The sequence below is a fragment of the Lolium rigidum genome, chromosome 7 (genome assembly GCF_022539505.1).
Source record: "Lolium rigidum isolate FL_2022 chromosome 7, APGP_CSIRO_Lrig_0.1, whole genome shotgun sequence".
NCBI lineage: Eukaryota > Viridiplantae > Streptophyta > Magnoliopsida > Poales > Poaceae > Lolium > Lolium rigidum.
This window is the reverse complement of record NC_061514.1, coordinates 225,844,539-225,863,836: the sequence shown is the minus strand read 5'-3', so window position 1 is coordinate 225,863,836 and position 19,298 is coordinate 225,844,539. Positions and strand designations below refer to the sequence as shown.

The following is a 19,298-nucleotide window of genomic DNA, read 5'->3' as shown; positions in this document are numbered from 1 at the left end:
AGCTCATTAAGGCAGCTGGAGATGACAATCCCCCGGGCGGATGGGATCACAAGCATCCCATGATAGCTCTATAACAATGGTGACAGCTATTGATTGGAATCAAGCAGCCAAAGGGAGAGAAATCAGTTGAGCCGGGCACAATGAATGGAGCGTCGTTCCATGCGATACCATGGCATGATGAGTCACTTGATAAGGTTAGGTTGGTTCTAGATATTGGCAGGAATCCAATGTAGCAAACCGATGTGGATGAGAGCGTCTGTAGAGCACGCGGGGCATGGGAGGGCAGGAAAACAAGACGAGAAACCGCACATCATGATGCGTGTCATCATCATCTGGGCATGAGAATTCACAGCCGCATGCAGCAACAAGATGATAAAAAGGGGCAAAGATCATTCGAGAGAGGTCGAGCAATTGGACATGCTTGGCGGATTGGATTTAGCTGATAGATAGAAGCCAAGGTGGATGATAGGGTTGCCAGATAAAGCAGGACATGAGTACATGCTAGTAATTAATTAAGACAAGGGATCCCATTTTGACAGAATTACAACAAATTCGCACGCACGCACGATGGATCGAATACATGGAAGAAGGCACACACGCACGCACGCATGAAGCTGCTGAAACAAAGCACGACGACTGATGCAGCGGCAAACTCTTTGAAATGTCTTATTTTTGTCCCGCAGCCTCCTCCTCCCTGAAGAAGAAGAAGAAGAAGACAGGTCGCCATTGCTTCAGCTTGCAGATGAGACATGGAAATGGAACGCTTAGGCGTTGCTCCTGAAGGAGCCTAGTGCCTTGATGGCGCCGGCCCTGAGGATGTACTGGTGGTAGAAGGCCGCGATGGCCGCGCCCACCATTGGCCCGACCCAGAAGATCCACTGCAAGTAAAGCCGAGGATCAGCATTCGGTACAACAAGATGAGACTAGAAAATCTTTGGCTTGCGTTTGGGGGAAGTGAAAAAAGGTACCTGGTCATCCCAAGCTTTCTCATTGTTGTAGATGGTGGCAGCTCCGAGGCTCCTTGCAGGGTTGATGCCGGTGCCGGTGATGGGGATGGTGGCGAGGTGGACCATGAACACGGCGAAGCCGATGGGGAGGGGAGCCAGCACCTGAAAGCAAAATGAAGTGAGTCGTGGTTCTTTTTCTTTTTCTTTTACAGTGAGTAGTAGTAACAAAGATAAATCACTTTCAGATATCAAGTGCAGCACAGCGCAACAGTGGCCGAACTCATTACATCTCTCTCGCTGGACGCTGGTGCCATCGTTCTCAGGTTGTTTCGTCAAGCGTGCGTGGCCATGCGTGTTTTGTGCATCCACATCACGGAACTACTAGTATTTGAGAACCCCCTTCCCGAAGCCATGGCCGAGGGATGGCCACTTGCGACGTCCCTTTTGAGCAGGGAAGAAGAAGAAGAAGAAGAAGAAACAAGAGCAGCGACAAGTGAGGTTCCTTTTCCCTCTCCCTTTGGGCACGCACGCAAGTTGCGTCGGCCTAGTGCGCGATTCACCACCCACAACCAAAAGTCACTCACTCGCACTCACCACCGAGCCACATTTTTGACGGTCGTGCAAAGCGCCCCGACATCACGTTTTGTCACCCTCCGATCCCAATACCACCATCGCAAGTTTACTACTATCCAATCCACTTACTGTAACTCCGATAGTAGAGTAATTCTGAATTCACATTTTGCCACATGCTACCAAGGTAGATAGGTAGGTAGTTTGTTCGTACGGGCAGGCCGAGTCTGCCCAATAATTCTTCATCATGGAGATGGAGGCCAGGTCACATGATGAAAATAATTCACCATGTCTGCCTGGACAGAATGGACCATGTGGTACTACAACCAAACAGCTCAGCCTTTTGGTTTCACCGGGGCCACATGTACGCGCCCCAGGCCAAGCAACGCTACCAGCGGCAGCCAGCCACCGTGATGGGATGCATGCAACAGTAATATATCGACGTGGCACGAATAAATATTAAATTTCTTCGCAAGGGACGGACGTGTACTGGATTCATCTTCATTCTTCCATCCTTTGTACTACTACTACGGTGCCAGTAAAACTGTACTATGAGCCAAATTTACGACTACGACAGGGACTGATGTCTAATGGTGCTTACACATACATATGCCGTTTTTAAATAAACATTTTCCTACTAGCAAGATAAGCATCAAGGCGGCTGTACTCACTCTATCTACAAAAAAAAAAGGAATATCCTGAAACAATATTGTTTCTTCAAAAGTCATGGCTTGGGTTGCTGAGTGGCTATAACTGACATAATCATATTGTGCTAAAAAAAATACTCATATGAATAAGAATCATAGCTCATGATTGAATCTTGTTTTGAAGGAAGGTAGTAATATTCTCAACCAAAATTATTCCTTTGTCATCACAATTCTACTCCTTTTCTAGAGGATAGGATATTCCTCCCCAGCCCGCTTTTTGTTCAGATGTGTCATCCATCCCTCTTTTCTCACAAGACAAGATGCTATCTTCAGTTAAGCTCCAACTAAGCTAACCTTTAATTTCCTTTGAAGCAAAGAGCAGAGACAGACAAGAGAGAAGCATGCTTACCGGGACGTGCGAGTCACGGGCGCTGCGCTTGGGGTCGGTGGCGGAGAAGACGGTGTACACCAGCACGAAGGTGCCGATGATCTCGGCGGCGAGGCCGGTGCCCTTGGAGTAGCCGGCGGCGAGCGTGTTGGCGCCGCCTCCGTAGCGCTGGAAGTAGGCGCTCTGGAAGGCCTTGACGAGCCCCACGCCGCACATGGCGCCCAGGCACTGCGCGATCATGTACAGCAGCGCGCGCACCAGGGACACCTTGCGGGCCAGGAAGAGGCCGAAGGTGACGGCCGGGTTGATGTGGCCGCCGGAGATGCCGGCGGTGCAGTAGACGAGCACGAAGATCATGCCGCCGAAGGCCCACGCGATGCCCAGGATGCCCACGCCGCCGCACGGCGCGTCGGTGCCGTTCACGGACACGTCCGTCTGGTGCTTGTACCCGATGACCGTGGCCACCGTGATGTACAGGAACAGCAGCGTGGCGATGAACTCGGCGATGACAGCGCGGTACAGCGACCACGACGCGAGCTCCGCCGCGTCGATGAGCGGCGCGGGGGGCGGGTCCGTGTAGTCTTTGGCCGCGAAGTCGCCGCCGCTCTCCACCACTTCGTCCTTGGCCATCTCTTTTTTCTCTAGCTTGCTGCTGCGAGAGAGTGAACAGGGAGGCTTTGTTGCAAGGAGGAGGTGAGCTTGTTGGATGTGTGGTGGTGGGGGAGTGATAAGGGGAGAGGTGGTATTTATGGGGCAGGAGAGGGAGTGGTAGTAGGTAAAAGACAACAAGGCGAGGCTGTGCTGTGCTGTGCTGTGCGGTGTGTGTGTGTTTACTTGGTGGGGCACTTGTTTATTCGTCACTCATCAGTTTTCTTCCCTGATGTCCCTGTGATGGAACAGAAAACTCAGCTCTTTACGCATTTCTTTTTTTTCCCCACTGGATTCTGTTTTGTTTAACTTGTTGATAAGATTGAATGGGCCTTTTGTTTTTCCTGCTCCAATGATGCGTGGCTGGATAAGCTATTGGGGCATGTGCTGCCTGCAGTGCAAAGGCCAGACCCCAGATTGCACGGATGGGTATTTCTTCTTGGGAATACAACTTTGCACAAGAAAATACTAATATACGTGATGTCCCAAAAAATAATTAAGATGCGTTGTTCTTTTATATATGACAAAGCCTAGAATAGCCACCGCCTTAAAGAAAAAAAAAACTAACCGCCGCCTTCACAGTGCGTTGGTTCTCCTTCCCCAGCCTGCCTCGTCGACCTTTGGAGAGGTGGAGAACCTGACCTATAAGCAAAACTTTCAATAAAAGCAACTTTTTAAATAGATTAGTTTAGAATTTTGGCAGCCTTATCTTTCTTAGCCTTCGCACCAATGAACAAGGTGTCCTCTGTAATATGTGATCTTCAGACTTTTATTCAACGAAGAGATCTCCTCCCAATGTCAATGCTGTTGTTGTATACTAAAATTCTCTATGTATGAACATTTTGCTTGTCGATCTATTTTTGTACTTTCCTCATGTTTGTCGTGAGGAGGTTGTCCTCGCAATATTTGTCATAGCTGTTACGTCCTCGACAATTGTGATTCTTACGCTCATCTCTTTAACGGTGTCGATTAGGCTATTCGTTTGTTGATGTTCGTTGATTACTTTACTAGTTGCATTGTGCATGTACAAGAGAACGCTCGTTGGTACTTAGTGGCACGTGGTTCATTTTTCTACTTTTGCCTTTAGAAATTTCAAGATTGTGTTGTTGAAGTAGAAATAACTTTGAAGATCATGAAAATTTCCTAGTTTCGTTTAACCTTTAATTTATAGTCGCTAGACACAACTCATTTATCTCTACTGTGTCCTATTTGCTAATATCAATATATCATGGTAGTGATTGTTGAAAAAACTTGTGATGTTCGTTAGAGATTGTTTTATTCCTTGATTTTGTTGCTTATACTCTTGGTCCTATGAGGCATATCAATACTTGTGAGATACATATTAGTAGAATCCATACAGTTGAAGTTACTCCCCCTGTGCACGAGTCGCACGGAAATCAAGCCACCACTAGTCCCTATGCCCGTAATTATCTTGCATTTTGGGGTTAGTCAAAGTTAAATTTTGTAAAATTTGAGTAACCATGTCGAAAAATATCAACATCCACAATATGAAACAAATATTATTAGAATCGTGATATAATATACGTCTATATCTTATTTGTATTTATTGTTACAAATTTTGATGCTTTATCTATATGCTTGGTCAAAATTACAAAGTGTAAAGAAGTTAGCCTAACTCACTTGGTTAGGGAATTGGATTTACAACCCATCCACCTAGGTTCAAATCCCTAGGGACGCTGATTTGGGTTCTTATTATTATTTAAGAAAAAGGCTATATGGACTTCCCCTACCGTATTTCTTTTTAAAAAATACAAACTTTAAGTTTGATCAAATCAATACAAGGTCATTTCAAACGGAAGAAATAATATTTAACACATGGTCTCACTATTTTCTACATGCACTTAACTTATTGGAGTTCGACAAAAAAAATGATGAGGGGAGAGATGGTGCGGGAGCGTAGCACACGGGAGCTGCTGTAGCCAAACTTGAATTTGAACTTCATTTGAACGAGAGACGCGCTCCTCGCAATGCACCATTGATTGGGAAGTCTCGTGCAGCAGAGAGCAGACACCGAAATCTCCTGACCATGTGGCGCGAGATAACGGACAGCAGCAGCGCTCGCGGTCGTTGGGAAGTCTCGTGCATTTTCCGAGCACCACGAATCGAGATTCGTATATAATACAGGGATGGGTTGGACCTGTGAAGCGCATGGGGAATAAGAACAGGTTGGACGTAGAAGGATCATACGATCGGTTGGGAATTAGCATATACGCATGACGATCCATTAAAAAAAAGGCATATAGACATGACGATGAGGTATGTGATGGGCAGGATTGGCCGGTGGCCGGGTCTGGTGGACGCGCCATCCGGCCGCCCAAGACCGTTTGACTTGCACGGGTGTAAGGGCACGTATAATAGGGTGATGTCAATTTTTTCTTACGCTTGTCACGTCAGATTTTTGCTTAGTTGGAGCACAGAGAATAAAAAAAAGTTGTCTTCCCTTAACTAAGGGATGATCTCTTATAAAATAAGAGAAGACTATTTTCCTCATTATACGACTTATCTTCCTTTAATCACATTAATTCCTACTAAAAATAAATAATTACCATTTATTGCAAGAGATGACAATAAGAGATAATGCATTGTACCGATTATATTTATCGTCCATTCTAGATAACATAGACTGCTAAGAGAAGACGTGCATTCCCAAACATTGTACATGCCCTAAAAGACCATCTCGAATTGATGGATCCAGTCATGCTCGCTCCCGCGGACTGGATGCATGGAGACTCTAACATTATCAACCATACATTTGGTTTTCTGCCTAGACGTGTTTCTATAAGGTTTTTGATTTGTTTTTCTAATTCAGAATCAAAAGACACATAGTTTCCCCAACCTTAATTCTAAAACCTGCCACCGAAACATCGTCAAGTTCGACCATACGTTTCAGAACGTGCATGAGTTGAATGGAAATCAAATAGAAGAGGGCTCATCCATCGCGTGTGTTGGTTGCGACTCTTTTGGGATATCGTTTAGCCGTTGTTGGACCCACCGGCGATGATGCCCTCCGTGGTTGGAAGATGGCGGCCCGCTCCTTCACGTACCCCGAGTCCATATTCAATGGGTCGATGGTCATGAAAACAAGTCCACCTTCCTTCTCTTCACTGCAACTCATTTTTCTCGAGCTCGATCTTGACGTCTTGTTTCTGAAACATCTTGATCTGTGCATGCAGCCGGCAGCCAGGCCGAGCGCCGATTTGACTGGAGGCGGGCAAATGGACAGCCGGACCTATTTTTTCTACCCTATTATTTCACTTCAAACTTGGTCTGAAATAGATTGGTCTAGGCGAAAACGTGGAAAGACAACGGTTTATTTTAATCGTGCCGTTTGGTGCAGTCCCCGGTCCGCTGAAGATTCCGATTGAGGGCTTCTTTGATTCATAGGATAGGAAAAAAACATAGGATCGAGATGTCATGCCTATGTGAATTATATAGGAAGATGAAGTGTGTTTGATTGTAGCAAAGAAATTTTTCAACGAGGTATGACCAAATGCTTTTTTTCTATAAGATTTACACTACAAGGTTCCTATAAGATTAATTTCTATGGAATATATTCCTATGAATCAAATAACTTGCATAGATTTTTTTTCTATAGAATCTAAATCTTATACAATTTCTTTACAAATTCTATGAATCGAAGGAGCCCTGAAAATGAGGAGATGGGCGGGCGGGCTTGAGGCGTTGCAGCCTAGTGGCCGATTCTTATCTTTGCCGCGCGCATAAGTGAACACATGATGATATCGTATAGTATCCTGCTCACCTGCTGCCTGACCTGCCTGGTTGCTCCGTCTGCCCGTCCGTTGGTTAAGGTTCGTTGGCAGCGTCGCGGGAGACCAGGCTGGTTCAGCGCTGCGCTGCTGCAGGTCCATGCATATGCATGAGGAGGATCGGATCGTGTGGATCGTGTGATGTAGCAGCGGCTGGGTTAGTGTGGGTGGAGGACAAATCAGCAGCAGTAGCACTGCTACCTTCTTTTGGTTTCGGCGAGTGAGTGTGAGTGGCCCGTCGAGTTGGCAAAGGCAAGTTGCAAATCAAATCGAGAAATCATGCAGGTTGGTGGATAGCTAATCTAAGCTAGGCAGATACTAGTACTAGCTAGCTCGGTGCGCACCGCAGAATCGTGGTGGCTGGGTGCAAGTGGCACGGCCGCATGCAGTCGATCAGGCTGTGATCGATGAGAAACCCGGTGGACCAAGGCCACCGCAGCCCTGCATGCAGCCTGAGTAAATTCATCGACGCACTTTGGGGGTGCCGGACACGAAGCAGCCTTCCACCGAACCTCCATTCGACTTGCCGATATAAGAGCATCTCCATCGCGTCCCCCAAAGCGTCCCCAAACGCCGGATTAAGCGTTTGGGGGACGTGTTTTGTTGGTGCCGCATTTGGGGGACGTCACTCCCCAGTCGCGTCCCCCCAAACGCCGCCCCAAAACATTAAAAATAATTTAAATAGATAGAATAAAACTCTTTACTAATATTTAAATCGGTTCAACATAAACAAATTACATATAAAACTTCGAAAAAACATAATTAAATTACATATAAATTATTTTAAACTACTACTTCTTCTTCTTCGATGATGGCCCCGGCTCGTCGTCGTCATCACGGTGGCGCTTCCTGCTCGTCACCTCTTCCGAAGAGGCGGTGTCGGTCGACGCGTCGGAGTCCTCCTCATTGTCGCCGGTGCTCGCCGGCTGCGCCGTGCCCTTGGCGGTATTGGCCTTCGCGTCCGCCTCCGCCTTCGCACGGGCCACCGCCGCCTCCTCTGACCCTTCTTCCTCCGCGTCCTCCTCCACGCCCAGCCATTCCTCCACGATGTCAAGTGGCGGGAGGGAATCGTCGCCGCTGTTGGGCGTCCGAGCTTTCTCCCACCAATGGCGCCATCCAACAGGCTTTCCCTCGCTGGAGGTGTCGGACGGGAGCTCGGAGATGTAGCTCATCGTCGCTGGAGGTGTCGGATGCGGCCGGTGAAGATCCAAAAGCGCCGACGTACGGGTCTTATTGAGCGCGGATGAACGGCGGCGCGAAGTCGAAAAGACCGGCGGTTGCTCTTCCGAGGAGTCCCGACTCCATTCCGGCGGCTTGCCGCGTCGTCGACGCGGTTGCCAATGCGACGGTTCCGCTTCCCGGCAACCGCACCGTCGCTACGTAGGCGGCGGGCCGAGCGTCCGAGCCGCCGACGCGTCGGGCCCGCGTCGGTTCACCTCGCTCGTTGTGTCCGGCGTGCCCGGAGCGTCCCCTGTGGGACGGGGACGGGCTCGGGGCGCCGGACACCGTATCGGGCCGCGCCGGACAAAAATGGGCTTTGGGGGACGCGGCTGGAACGGTTTTTTGGTCCGGCGCGCCCCAAATCCCTTTGGGGGACGCTTTGGGGGACGCGGCTGGAGATGCTCTAATCTCTAGTCCAATAGAATAGCCGGCGACTCGCACCGGCCTCTTCGCACAAGGTGAGGGTCAGTGCCGACACCTTTCGCCATGTTAGATTCCGCTTGGTGGGGATACCTTGGCAATCACACACGTCTATTCTCTGCACCCTTCACCCTCGTGATCCACCACTCACGTCGCTGAATCACCATCGCCATCGTCGTTGTTGCAGTCGCTGCCTCGCGATTGCATTCCACTCGCTCGCCCAATCACCACCGCCGCCAACGCAACTGCTATCTCTAGCCAACTCTCGGTATGGTTCGGTCGGAATAGTTGTCGGTCCCGCCATTTCGATCGTTGTCTGAAGGGAGTAGTGAGATGTTGTCACCGAGGCCCCGCTTATTCTGCATCCATGAGCAAATGTCGTTGGCCCGCTCTTCTCATATCTCCCTCGTCAGCCCACGAACTCGCCGACATAATAGCGGCGGAAGAGGACCATCGGCTGTTCGCCACGCCCACAAGGTGTTCGACATTTTGCTGCAATGTATAGCGACGACGAGATGAGGATGGAGATATTGACGACAGAGGGGGTTGATGCTGTCGCCGACCAACAACAACACATAATAATCTTGACCAATCTCCTATGGCTTTGACAACGGATCAACGATGGCCCTGAATGTGGTGGATCGAGGGTTGGGAAGACGAAGAACAAGGACCCGCATTGGCTTGTTGGCGCTATGTTGCTTGACTCCGAGTACTTCGACAACGATGAAACACATACCGCCAACGATTTTTGGTGGCGGTTTAGGATGAACGAGGAGTTGTTCATGTAGATCGTGTTTGGTATCAAGGAGGTGCTCTTACCTTCCTGCTGGTGCCGACTTATGCCGGTGCTGTTGTCGGCCGGCGCTTATTTGAGGTGTGCCGGTGGAGGTCCTCTTACCATCCTTGTTTCGTTTGGCAAAGAGCATGTGCCCTTTTTTTTATTTTGCAAGGGAAAAGGAAATTATATTGAAGTCCCGATCTTACAGAAAGGTCCAGCAAAAAGAACAAAAATACAAATAGCTCCACTGGATCCCGATGTTGACGCCGAGCACGATGCCGCCGGTGGCGCGCCGCCGCCGTACCTCTTGATGGCTTGGATCAGGTACAGGCCCTCCGCGGCCGGGGAAAAAAAAAAGAACGCCTGGTAATCTCACCAATAGAACAGATTTAGTTTTGCTCAAATTATGAAAGAAAAGAAAGAGAAATAGAGATTCGCCAAAAGGATGAATGAATGAATAAAAGAGAAGATGTCAAGAGTTGGGTACTTTTCGCTAGCTAGCCAGGGTGTAAAGATTTTTATCAGGTAGCGGAGCAGTTGCGGCTAGGTCGGCTTACATGCATGCACGTACGTCTTTTTTTTGTGAGCAACTATAGATTTGAACTTTTTCTTTGAGAGCAACTATAGATGGTCCTTAATTAACCGGCATTCTTTTCCTGTAGATTCCAAGATTAGGCAATGTGTTTTCCTTGATCCGTTCCGTTGGTAGTGTAGGTGGGGTACGTGTAAAGTGCTTGGTCGATCCGCCGGCCCGCGCGCGTCTCTTGGTAGCTAGCTACGATAGCCGTTTTCCCTTTGCTGGATTATTCTTCTTGAGGCTTTTGGTGTATGTATCCAAAAGTTGTTTATGTGCACGCAAACGCAAAGCTCTGCCTGCGTTCTACTGCCTCTGCAACGTACGTACCGTGCTCCAAACACAACCCTAGCTGTACTGGACGTGGCCTGCCGGCCGCTGCTGTGATCGATGATGTGTGTCCAAATAAGCATCGCGCAACGGCATGCTGCCCGACCATAGCGCGGGTCCCATGCATGCCTGACAGCCCGATCGAGAGAGCGTCCAGCTCAGCGCCCCAGGATCCATCGACGGAACTCATTGTACGTACGTACTAGGCCAAACCGCGCCATGCCAATCACGACGCCGGCCGACAGGCAGCTGCGTGCCGTCGCCGGCCCCAACCGCCACGGCGCCCGTGGCCACACACTCCCCGTCTAGGTCTAGGCTACGTGTCGCCCCCAGGCTGGCGCGCCGCAATTTTCCTTCTCTTTCCCGCATCGAGATGCCGCCCGTTCGCTCGCGCATTCATCTCGTGCCATGCTGTTCGTTGAGTGTGTCAGCCTCACTGCCAGTAGCACGCACGCTTACCGATCAGATCAGTGGCACTGCACGGGGCGATGAACATGCCACGTACTTCCGCCGTGCCAAGCGCGCATGCTAGCTTCCGCTCGACGCTTTCTGTATCCGTATCAGCGCGCGTCCACCTGTCCTACGGGACCCGACATGTCCGATTCTCAAATATTATCCCGGCGCGATCACGGCCGTCCCTGATCACACAAATACTACTAGTAATCACTGCTTAATTTGGAAATAAGTAACCCCTCCCTGATCTGGAAAGTTACCCGACCCTCACCTGGGAAGGCTCGCCACGCCAGGGATCCCTCATCACACAATCCCTGCTTAATCTGGAAATTAGATACCACTGCGGACGTGCCTGCAGGAACCCTAGAGAAACACGCCATCATTAAGTGGTGAGTAAAACCCTCTCGGGCACATCACGTGCGTAAAACAGTGCTCCTAATTTTGTTGCTTTCCATGTCCTACAGGGTTCACCTCTCATAATTAACTAGTCAACGGGCCTTCTAGGCCCGGTCTTCACCAATCCTTTGATTACTCTGCTCATCGATACCAGCCACAAATGAAATGGACGTCCCCTGCCACGCTCCGGAACACGCAGGATTACGGGTTTAATTACCGTCCTCTTCCAGGCGAATCTCTAACCTCTAACATATAGTACTAATCCCTTTGTGTGGTCATAAGCACGCTAAGCCAGTGCAAAATCTAGGGCCACCAGCACACGACGCGTCGACGTGAATGTTACTAGCTCGGGACATGTATTTCTTCACGGTTATCCTGCATCCTATTCTATCCTGCGTTCTAGTTTTGTTCTAAGATTTATTGGTGTATCGAGTGGTTGCTATATCAATACAACATAAGGAAAGCCTGTTTTAAGGAAATTCACATACTGCTATACTATTCACTAAATTGTGTTGAGTAGTTTTGGATTATTTTGTAAAAAATCAGAAACCTTGATTATTCAAGGGATGATAATTTTCCAAGTGGCTGCAAATGAGACTTTCATTCTTCTAACTCACTAACAGGAAAAAAAAGGTTTGTTTTTGCTACATGTGTTGCACACTCCGTGCGCCACAGCTAGCGCGCCACTCATAACAAGTAGTCATAGCGCACGGTTTGGTGCGCCACAAATATGTTTATGAGATTTAGAAATATCCCCTAGATCTAGATCTGGATATTGGATTCGGCAGCGCTTTACACTAAAATACCTAGAAAGAAAAGAAATCAACCGAGTCCCTTGGCCAAAGGTTGTTGCAGCCCGTCATCCATGGCCATTGCTGCAGTTTGTTGAGAGCAGCTCCAACGGTGAGAAGCGGCGGTAGAGCAGCAGGGTTCGAGGCGGCGACATCCTCCTTATGACATTGACGAGAAGAGGAGGCGGAGGCGTCCTCCCGAGGCGGAGGCTTTCGGGAGATGCTGCAGGGGAGGAGCAAGAGAGATGCTCTGGAGGAGGAAGAGCAAAAGAGAGAGTTGCGGAGGAGGAAGAGATGAAAAGAGATACCGGTGGCGCGACTTGGGGAAGAGAGGAGGGATGGGTACGGGTTTCCGGCCAAGCTTATAAGGAGGAGTGGAAGCTCGCGGTGTGCCCCAACTTAGTCGTGGCGCCTCTGGTACGTTTTGCCCTTTTTGATTTTTTTCCAGCCAAATCTAAAACGTCTAAAAATCTATATTTTTATTTTTGAATTTGAGGAATCTAAAAATATTGGTAAACGGCCATCGTTGAATTTGTTTGTAACTTTTTCTGTAGATACATTTTCATATAAAACCTTTTTCATGTGATCGTATGCTAAATCCAAAGCCGTTTTACCGAAACATGACGTGTTTCTGCAAAAATTGTCGAAATTCATTTATGTTATTTCACCTAACAACTAGATTACATGACATTTGGAAATCTCAAAGAATCTTAAATTTTGAAGTTTCTATCATTTTATATTATTTTTTCAAAACTGAAAGGCAATCCACGTGGGAGGAGGGTGGCAAACCGTGGAAAATTTAGCAGCAGCGCACCAGCACCCGTGTGCCACCGGTATGGTGTCCCAATTTTCGTACGTGCTCAATGTCACAAGATTTTATTTGGGGTAGTTTCAACTTTGAGAACCCGGACCCATTAGCTTCAAGTGGTGGATGAATAGATTTCATACTTTAGACCCATTAACTTAATATTGTCCTTTTGCAAAAAAGAAAGAGGTGGCTGAATAGATTTCATACTTTAGACCCATTAGCTTAATCCATTCTTGTTAGGGTTTGGAAATTGAACAGCTTGTACTCAATACAGCTAGGGATGGCATTAGATACCTATGACCCGTGTACCCACCGGGTAAAAACTCAATAGAAGTACGTGTATGAGATACACTATTACCCATGAGTTTGTAAATGAGAAAATATTATACCCATTGGATAGAGCGGATACGGGTATGAAATCGTAGAACCCATATACCCATTAGCCATCTAAATTTGACAACTGGGATGTTGTAATATTCGAATCTACTTAATTCCCCCCTAATCACGGATTCATATCGCTAGGATGAACCTCACACTTTCCGGTCTCACAATCGCTGGTAGGTTAGTAAGGATTAGATCCTTATTTAGGATCACTTCACCTCCTATCATATTTTTTGATCAAGTTGATGTATCGGGTACCCATTTACCCTATCGGGTGACGGGTATGGAAAAAACTTGTACCCGTTCACGGATATGGGTACGTGTAACGGATAAGATTGTAGGTGACGGGTATGGGTATAGGATAGCTCTACCGTACCCATACCCGACGGGTATTATACAGCTTTGCAAAATGCCCTTCGCCTTCGCGTGTACTGATCAAGGGTTTAGACAAGAAGTCCTAACTACACTCTAGCTAGCGCAGTCAGTATCCTACTTAAGCTGTTCCAATCCTCTTCTCGCCCGTCTCCCTTATCCTCTGCTACAGTAGGGTGAGGAGAAACCAGGGCGACCAAGTCTGCTCTCGTCTTCCGCCGGCGAGCCCGCCGGTTCCCCTCCCCTCCGTCGGTCGCCTCGGCGGCCGGAGGGCGGGGGAACCCCGGTGCTCCGTCCTGGCGTGTAGATAGTAGTAGTAGGGTTTGGGAGCGCGGCGTTCTGGTGGTGGCGGCGCCGTGCTGTCCAATAAGGTGGCCCAAGTTCCAGCCCCATCTCGCCGACGACGGTGAGGAACTTTGGGTTCTGTTTGTCTCCGTCGGCGAAGTCCAAGCGAGGTTGGCTTCGTCGTATTCTGGTGTTCTTCCTCGTGTTGCCGTCGGTGGCTCCTGCGGCGGTGGCGAGCTGGTGGTGGAGAGTGACGCGGGATCTGCTTCCAGGCCCTCGTCGTTCTTGTGTAGGAGTCCAGTTGCCTCGTTCCGGCGAGGCGGGTTTCCGGCTGTCCCCTTTGTGCTGATGCAGGTCTTCAAGCAGGCTCCGGCCTCTGGTGTTGACCTGACCACCGGAGTGGTTCGGGGCGTTGCCCCTGCCGACATGCTCATCACCTTTGCAAGATCTCGGCGTCCGCGTCGAGTGATAGATGCGGCGACTTCAACGAGGAGATGTCCTCTAAAGGACTACCCCGGCGACAAAGCTGCGCCCGCAGGTGCTTCTTCCCTTACTCCGGGGTGGAGGTATCGGTGCTGGCGACGGCGGATCGTGTTAGGCGCAGAAGATCCCAAGGACCTAGCTGTTTTTCTCTCTTTTTCTAGGGTTCTTTCTGTATTTTTGGGTCAGCTGTCCAAATTCTGGACTGTTCTTGTACTTTCAAGTTTCCTTACTTAATATAATCCAGATATTTGTGCTCAAAAAAAAAAGAGTATCCTACTTAAGCTGCGCTGCTACGGTAAGAAATGGCAAGTGTCTATCGCCCCCTCCTTTCACGGCCACGGCAAGAGGCAAAATGGAGCGCCCACTGGTTTCGTGAGAAAAAGGTTGCAAGGAGATTCTCTCGCAAGTGTGTGCATGCATTGCTTGCAAGGCAAACCAGGGCGTGCACCACTTGCCGAAAGGTAGTGGTCGTATGCAAGTGAAGTCATGACTCATGACTGGCTGATGTGGAGTGACGTTCGTTTCGAGATGTCTGTCCTTTGAATGCAGCACTAGCAAAGTGGGAGTGATCCAAATTGTTCATCGTCTTGTTAAAAAGGAAAATAGTAGATCGCTGAGGGAGATGTAACAAAAGCTAGCTTCTACCAGATCCATCGGATGTGGATTTCGCGTCATCTTGTCTGTTTTCTCTGGGCTCAACACTCGGTTTCTCCAGTATGGTGATATTGACATCTCATTACTTATTTAATTATTTATTATAGTTTTGCTGGTTACTCCTACTCTATGGAATTATTTATTATAGTTTTGCTGGTTACTCCTACTCTATGGTCCTGTTTGTTTAAGCTTCTACTTCTGCTTTTGAAGCTTTTAGGATCCAAAAGCGGACAGGTCAAACAAACACCAAGAATTACAAAAGCACTTCTCCGAAGCGCGGCGACGAAATACACTACGAGCGCCGAAGCTGGTCAGGACCTGCTTCCCGAGCTTTCTCCCGCTTCCCGAATGGTAAATGACCCGATTGTCCCCAACACTTCAAAATATTTATGCAAGAACTGCCATCCCATATAAGTGCGGCCTGCCCTCGCAAAGCCAACCCGGCCCGACACCCCGTGCTCATTTCCCCCCTCCTCCCGTCCCGTTTCCATGGCAGCTAGGGTTAGGTTTCCCCTTCTCGGCCGCCGCCGCCTTTCATGGCCGCCTTGGCCGCCAGCAACCGCCGCCGCCGTCCCAGCACTCGTCCTCCTCTCCTTCTCGTCCTTCTGAAGCTCGCCGCCGTCGCCGTCCCCGACCATCGTCGTCGCTGTCCCCGGCCGTCGTTGTCGCCAACAACAGCCACCGCCGTCCCAACACTCCTCCCCCTCTCCATTCCCGTCCTCCTGCAGCTCGCCGCCGTCGCCGTTCACGGCCTCCGTGGCCGCCAGCAACCGCCACCGTCCCAACACTCCTCCTCTTCATTCCCGTCCTCACGGTCTGGTCGCCGTCGGATGCCCGCTGGATCGAGCACATCTCCGGCAGGAGGACCTCGTCCTCGTCCTCACCACTGGTAGGACAAGCTCATCCCAGTCGTCCTACCATCCAGCGGCATCGGTTGTGTTCGGGCGCCCTTTTGCTATCCTGAATCTGCAAAGGCAGCAAGATCCGATATCTGGGCGGCTGGATCTGTGTGATTCCGTGAAATATCGTGGATGCGCGTGAGATTGCAAAGGCACCAAGATCCGTATCTATAGATTCCAATCAGCTTTTGTATTTGCTTGCCATTTGCATTAATTCCAAACATTTTGCACACATGGTCATGGGATTTGCGCAATAGAAGGCAAAAGTCAAAATTGAAAAGCCAAGATAAACATGGACTCCCAAATGTTACGGAGTAATAAACTTATTTAAGTGATGTGAGTTGATGAACATGGACAGACGTGATACTACTATGTTATTTTGTATGCGTAAAAAAAGGGGTAAATTGGGGTAAGTTAGTTATTAGGCATGATAATTGTGTAATAAAACAGACATAAATAGCTAATTCGTTTCAAAACAACATTTATACAACATCTTAAGCACTTAGGGGCATTTCAGACATTTCACTCCTAAAGCTAACAACAGCTGACGTAAAAAGCACTCCTGCCAAACATCAAATCTCTGCTTCTAACAGCTGCTTTCTACAGCTGCTTTTCCACAGCCCATCAGCTACAGCTACTTTTCAAAAGCTGCAGCCCAAACAAACAGACCCTAAGAATCATGAGATACCAGAATCAACCTGTTTGGATGGTTACGAAGTCAGGGGAAAAAGTTGCATAAAACAACCACAATAGGGGCTATGGCTTTAAAAGCCATAGCACTGAAAATTTGCTAAGAAAACCATCACCCGTTCCCTCAAATTGTTGCAGATAGCAATGGTCAGATAATTTGAGCCGTTTTACACTGTGTGTGACACAGATAACCCGCTGTCAGCCTGACGTGGCAAGTGTATGATGGTTGGGGGATACATACGCTAGATGACGTGGGGTGACACGGTAATGCCCATGAATTATGGATTTGGATTTTAGGGAAGAGGTTGCGTCGGTGGATTTGCTGCTGCGCAAACAGTACAACCCACGGGACACGATCTTTCTAACTTCAGGCCCTCGGAGGAAAAACTGTACGTGCTGCTTGGCTATGGTGTGATCGTGTATCGTCTAGTTGTCCTCCCCGTCGATACCTCCTAGTCCTTATATAGGAGTTCAGGTCTCAGGACTCTAGGTCGGTTACATGTTCGACTATCTCTGTATGAGCTTGTCCTTGTGTTGCACGCCAGGTTCCATGCTTCGATTGCTTGTTGTGTCATGGGAATCGTGGGACTTCTGTTTGACCGCACCCTGGTATGTTAACGCTGGGTACCCGATAAGATATGGCCACGTCACTAGACTAGTTCAATGTTCTGGATGTTTCTTTAAAATATATGCGACCCACATGCTAGACCTGATGTAGCCCTACCCAAGGTCGACACTACATCAAGACCGACAAGCCCTCCTCGTGGCCCAGTGACACGAGCTCGAGCCCAAGCCATACACCAAGAGGTGAATTCGCTCCTTTCCATGTATGCATTTGATACCTCATTGGATGGCATGCTACTTCATGCAAATATCTTGTGTTCAATCAGGTACATCGGTCAAGACACAAGCCATGGAGACCAAGCCAATGGAGAGGGAGCTGAAAACGAAGAAGATGGAGCTACAGCTCCCCAGCCGGAACTTCCGCCCCCCAGGACCGGAACTTCCGCCCAGATTTCCTGTGAAGAGAATCCAGTCGGAACTTCCGCCCCTGAGGACCGGAACTTCCCCCCACCGGAACTTCCGCCCAAGTTCCGGCCCAGTTCCGGAAACGCGCCAAAACGCCCCGAGATGTTACTGCAAGGAAATCGGTCGTTTTCGGAACTAGGCCGGAAGTTGGCCGGAAGTACCGCCCCGACCAGAAGTTCCGCCCCCAAGGACCGGAACTTCCGCCCAGATGCCGCCACGATGCTGTCCAGTGCCCAGGAAAGAGGATCCAGCCGGAACTTCCGCCCCTGAGGACCGGAACTTCCTCCTCCTCGTCCTCGTCTTTTTTCTTGGGAGCATCTTCCTCCTCGTCGTCTTCGTCCTCCGGATCCTCCTCCGCCTTTCCAGCATTCGTGGGGATACGGAAAATATCTCGAAAGTCTTCCTCCGCCAAAGTGTTGAGCTGGAGAGTTAGTGTTGAAAAAGTTAGAATGATTCAAAGACAAGAAGCAAAATGACTAAGTGCGAAACATACTGTAGGGCATGTGTTGTTGAGGTACATGTCTTTGTTGATCTCCGGGACCTCCTGGCCCCGACTAAGCTTCACAAGTGTCCGGATCCTTTTGTTCAGAGAATCCGTCGGTAGGTTGTCCTTGGTCGCCCGAAGCTGGTCATCAACTCCGGTATACTCGCAGATCAGCCGCTTGTTGTATTTCAGCGGCTGGATCCGGCGTGTGAACCAACTCAAGGTAAGGTCCATTCCGGTCAGACCATCGTGGACCAACCATGAGATTCTCCGGGCCATCTTCTCCAGCTCTGGACAAGATTGGGGATGAAGCTCCAGCTAGCGAGCTCCTCCGGAGGACTGTTGTTGAAAGCAGGGAGGCCATCGTGGAGACCCGGAACGGTGACGTTCTTCAGATAGAACCATCCGACGTTCCAACACCGGACGGATTCGTGAGAGGCGAGGGCCGGAAACACCCTCTTGGTGTGGAGCACGAAGGTCATGCTGCCGCAATTGACCATCACCTTGTCCTTCGTCTCCTTTTTCACTCTGTAGAAGAATTGGAAGAGTCGGATATCTAGACGAACACCAAGATAACCTTCGTAGAGGGTGGCGAAGTTTGAGAGGAGGAGGTAGGAGTTGGGGCAGATGTTATGCGGTTGAAGTCCGTAGGTGTTGAGCACCGATAGGAAGAACTACGAAGGCGGAAGTGAGAGCCCTCGCTCCATCCAAGCCTTGGTGAAGACCCGCTCGTCCGGATCCGGAGTGGGGGAGATGGAGTCCTTGGTGAACTTCCAGGACTCCGGAGCTAGGAGCCCTTCTTTCTCGAAGGCCTTGAGCTCCAACTCCATGACGTCGCAGGGCCACCATTGGCCCTTTTCCCCTTCGCGATTCCGGGCCTTGGAACCTTTCTTCTGTTCCGCTTCCTGCACTTTGGCTGCCATCTGAGTTTGCCCTTCTAGTTCCGCCTGGATTTCCTCTACAGTTGGGATGCATCCGACGAAATTGCTAGAAGAGGTGGAGTAAGGTTGAGCTAGTCTGGTGTTGGAAATCTTGGGCGGAAGGGATGCTAACAGTTCGATGAAGGTTGGCTCCGCTGAGTTGGGTGGAGGGTTACTCGGAGAACTATCGGTGAATCTAGGTGAGCTATCAGACATATTTCCGGCTGCATGCATGATGGTAAAGAACTTAATAAGACGGAACCTATTGTTGCTATCTTCTACAAGTCCGGTGGACTTACCGACAATGGTGTGGCGGTTCCCCGTGGCACCGACGAAGGTTGA

General features: G+C 49.4%; 1 protein-coding gene across 1 annotated transcript; it reads right to left on the bottom strand.

The window, feature by feature from the left end:
* Window positions 1–479: 479 nt before the first annotated feature.
* Window positions 480–3,280, bottom strand: LOC124679000 (probable aquaporin PIP2-1). The gene is made up of 3 exons (XM_047214839.1): window positions 2,574–3,280; window positions 969–1,109; window positions 480–878 (listed from the first exon to the last, which is right to left on the bottom strand). Exons 1-3 carry the CDS (start codon window positions 3,180–3,182, stop codon window positions 765–767), a joined length of 864 nt encoding a protein of 287 aa, XP_047070795.1. The 5' UTR covers window positions 3,183–3,280; the 3' UTR covers window positions 480–764.
* Window positions 3,281–19,298: the final 16,018 nt, after the last annotated feature.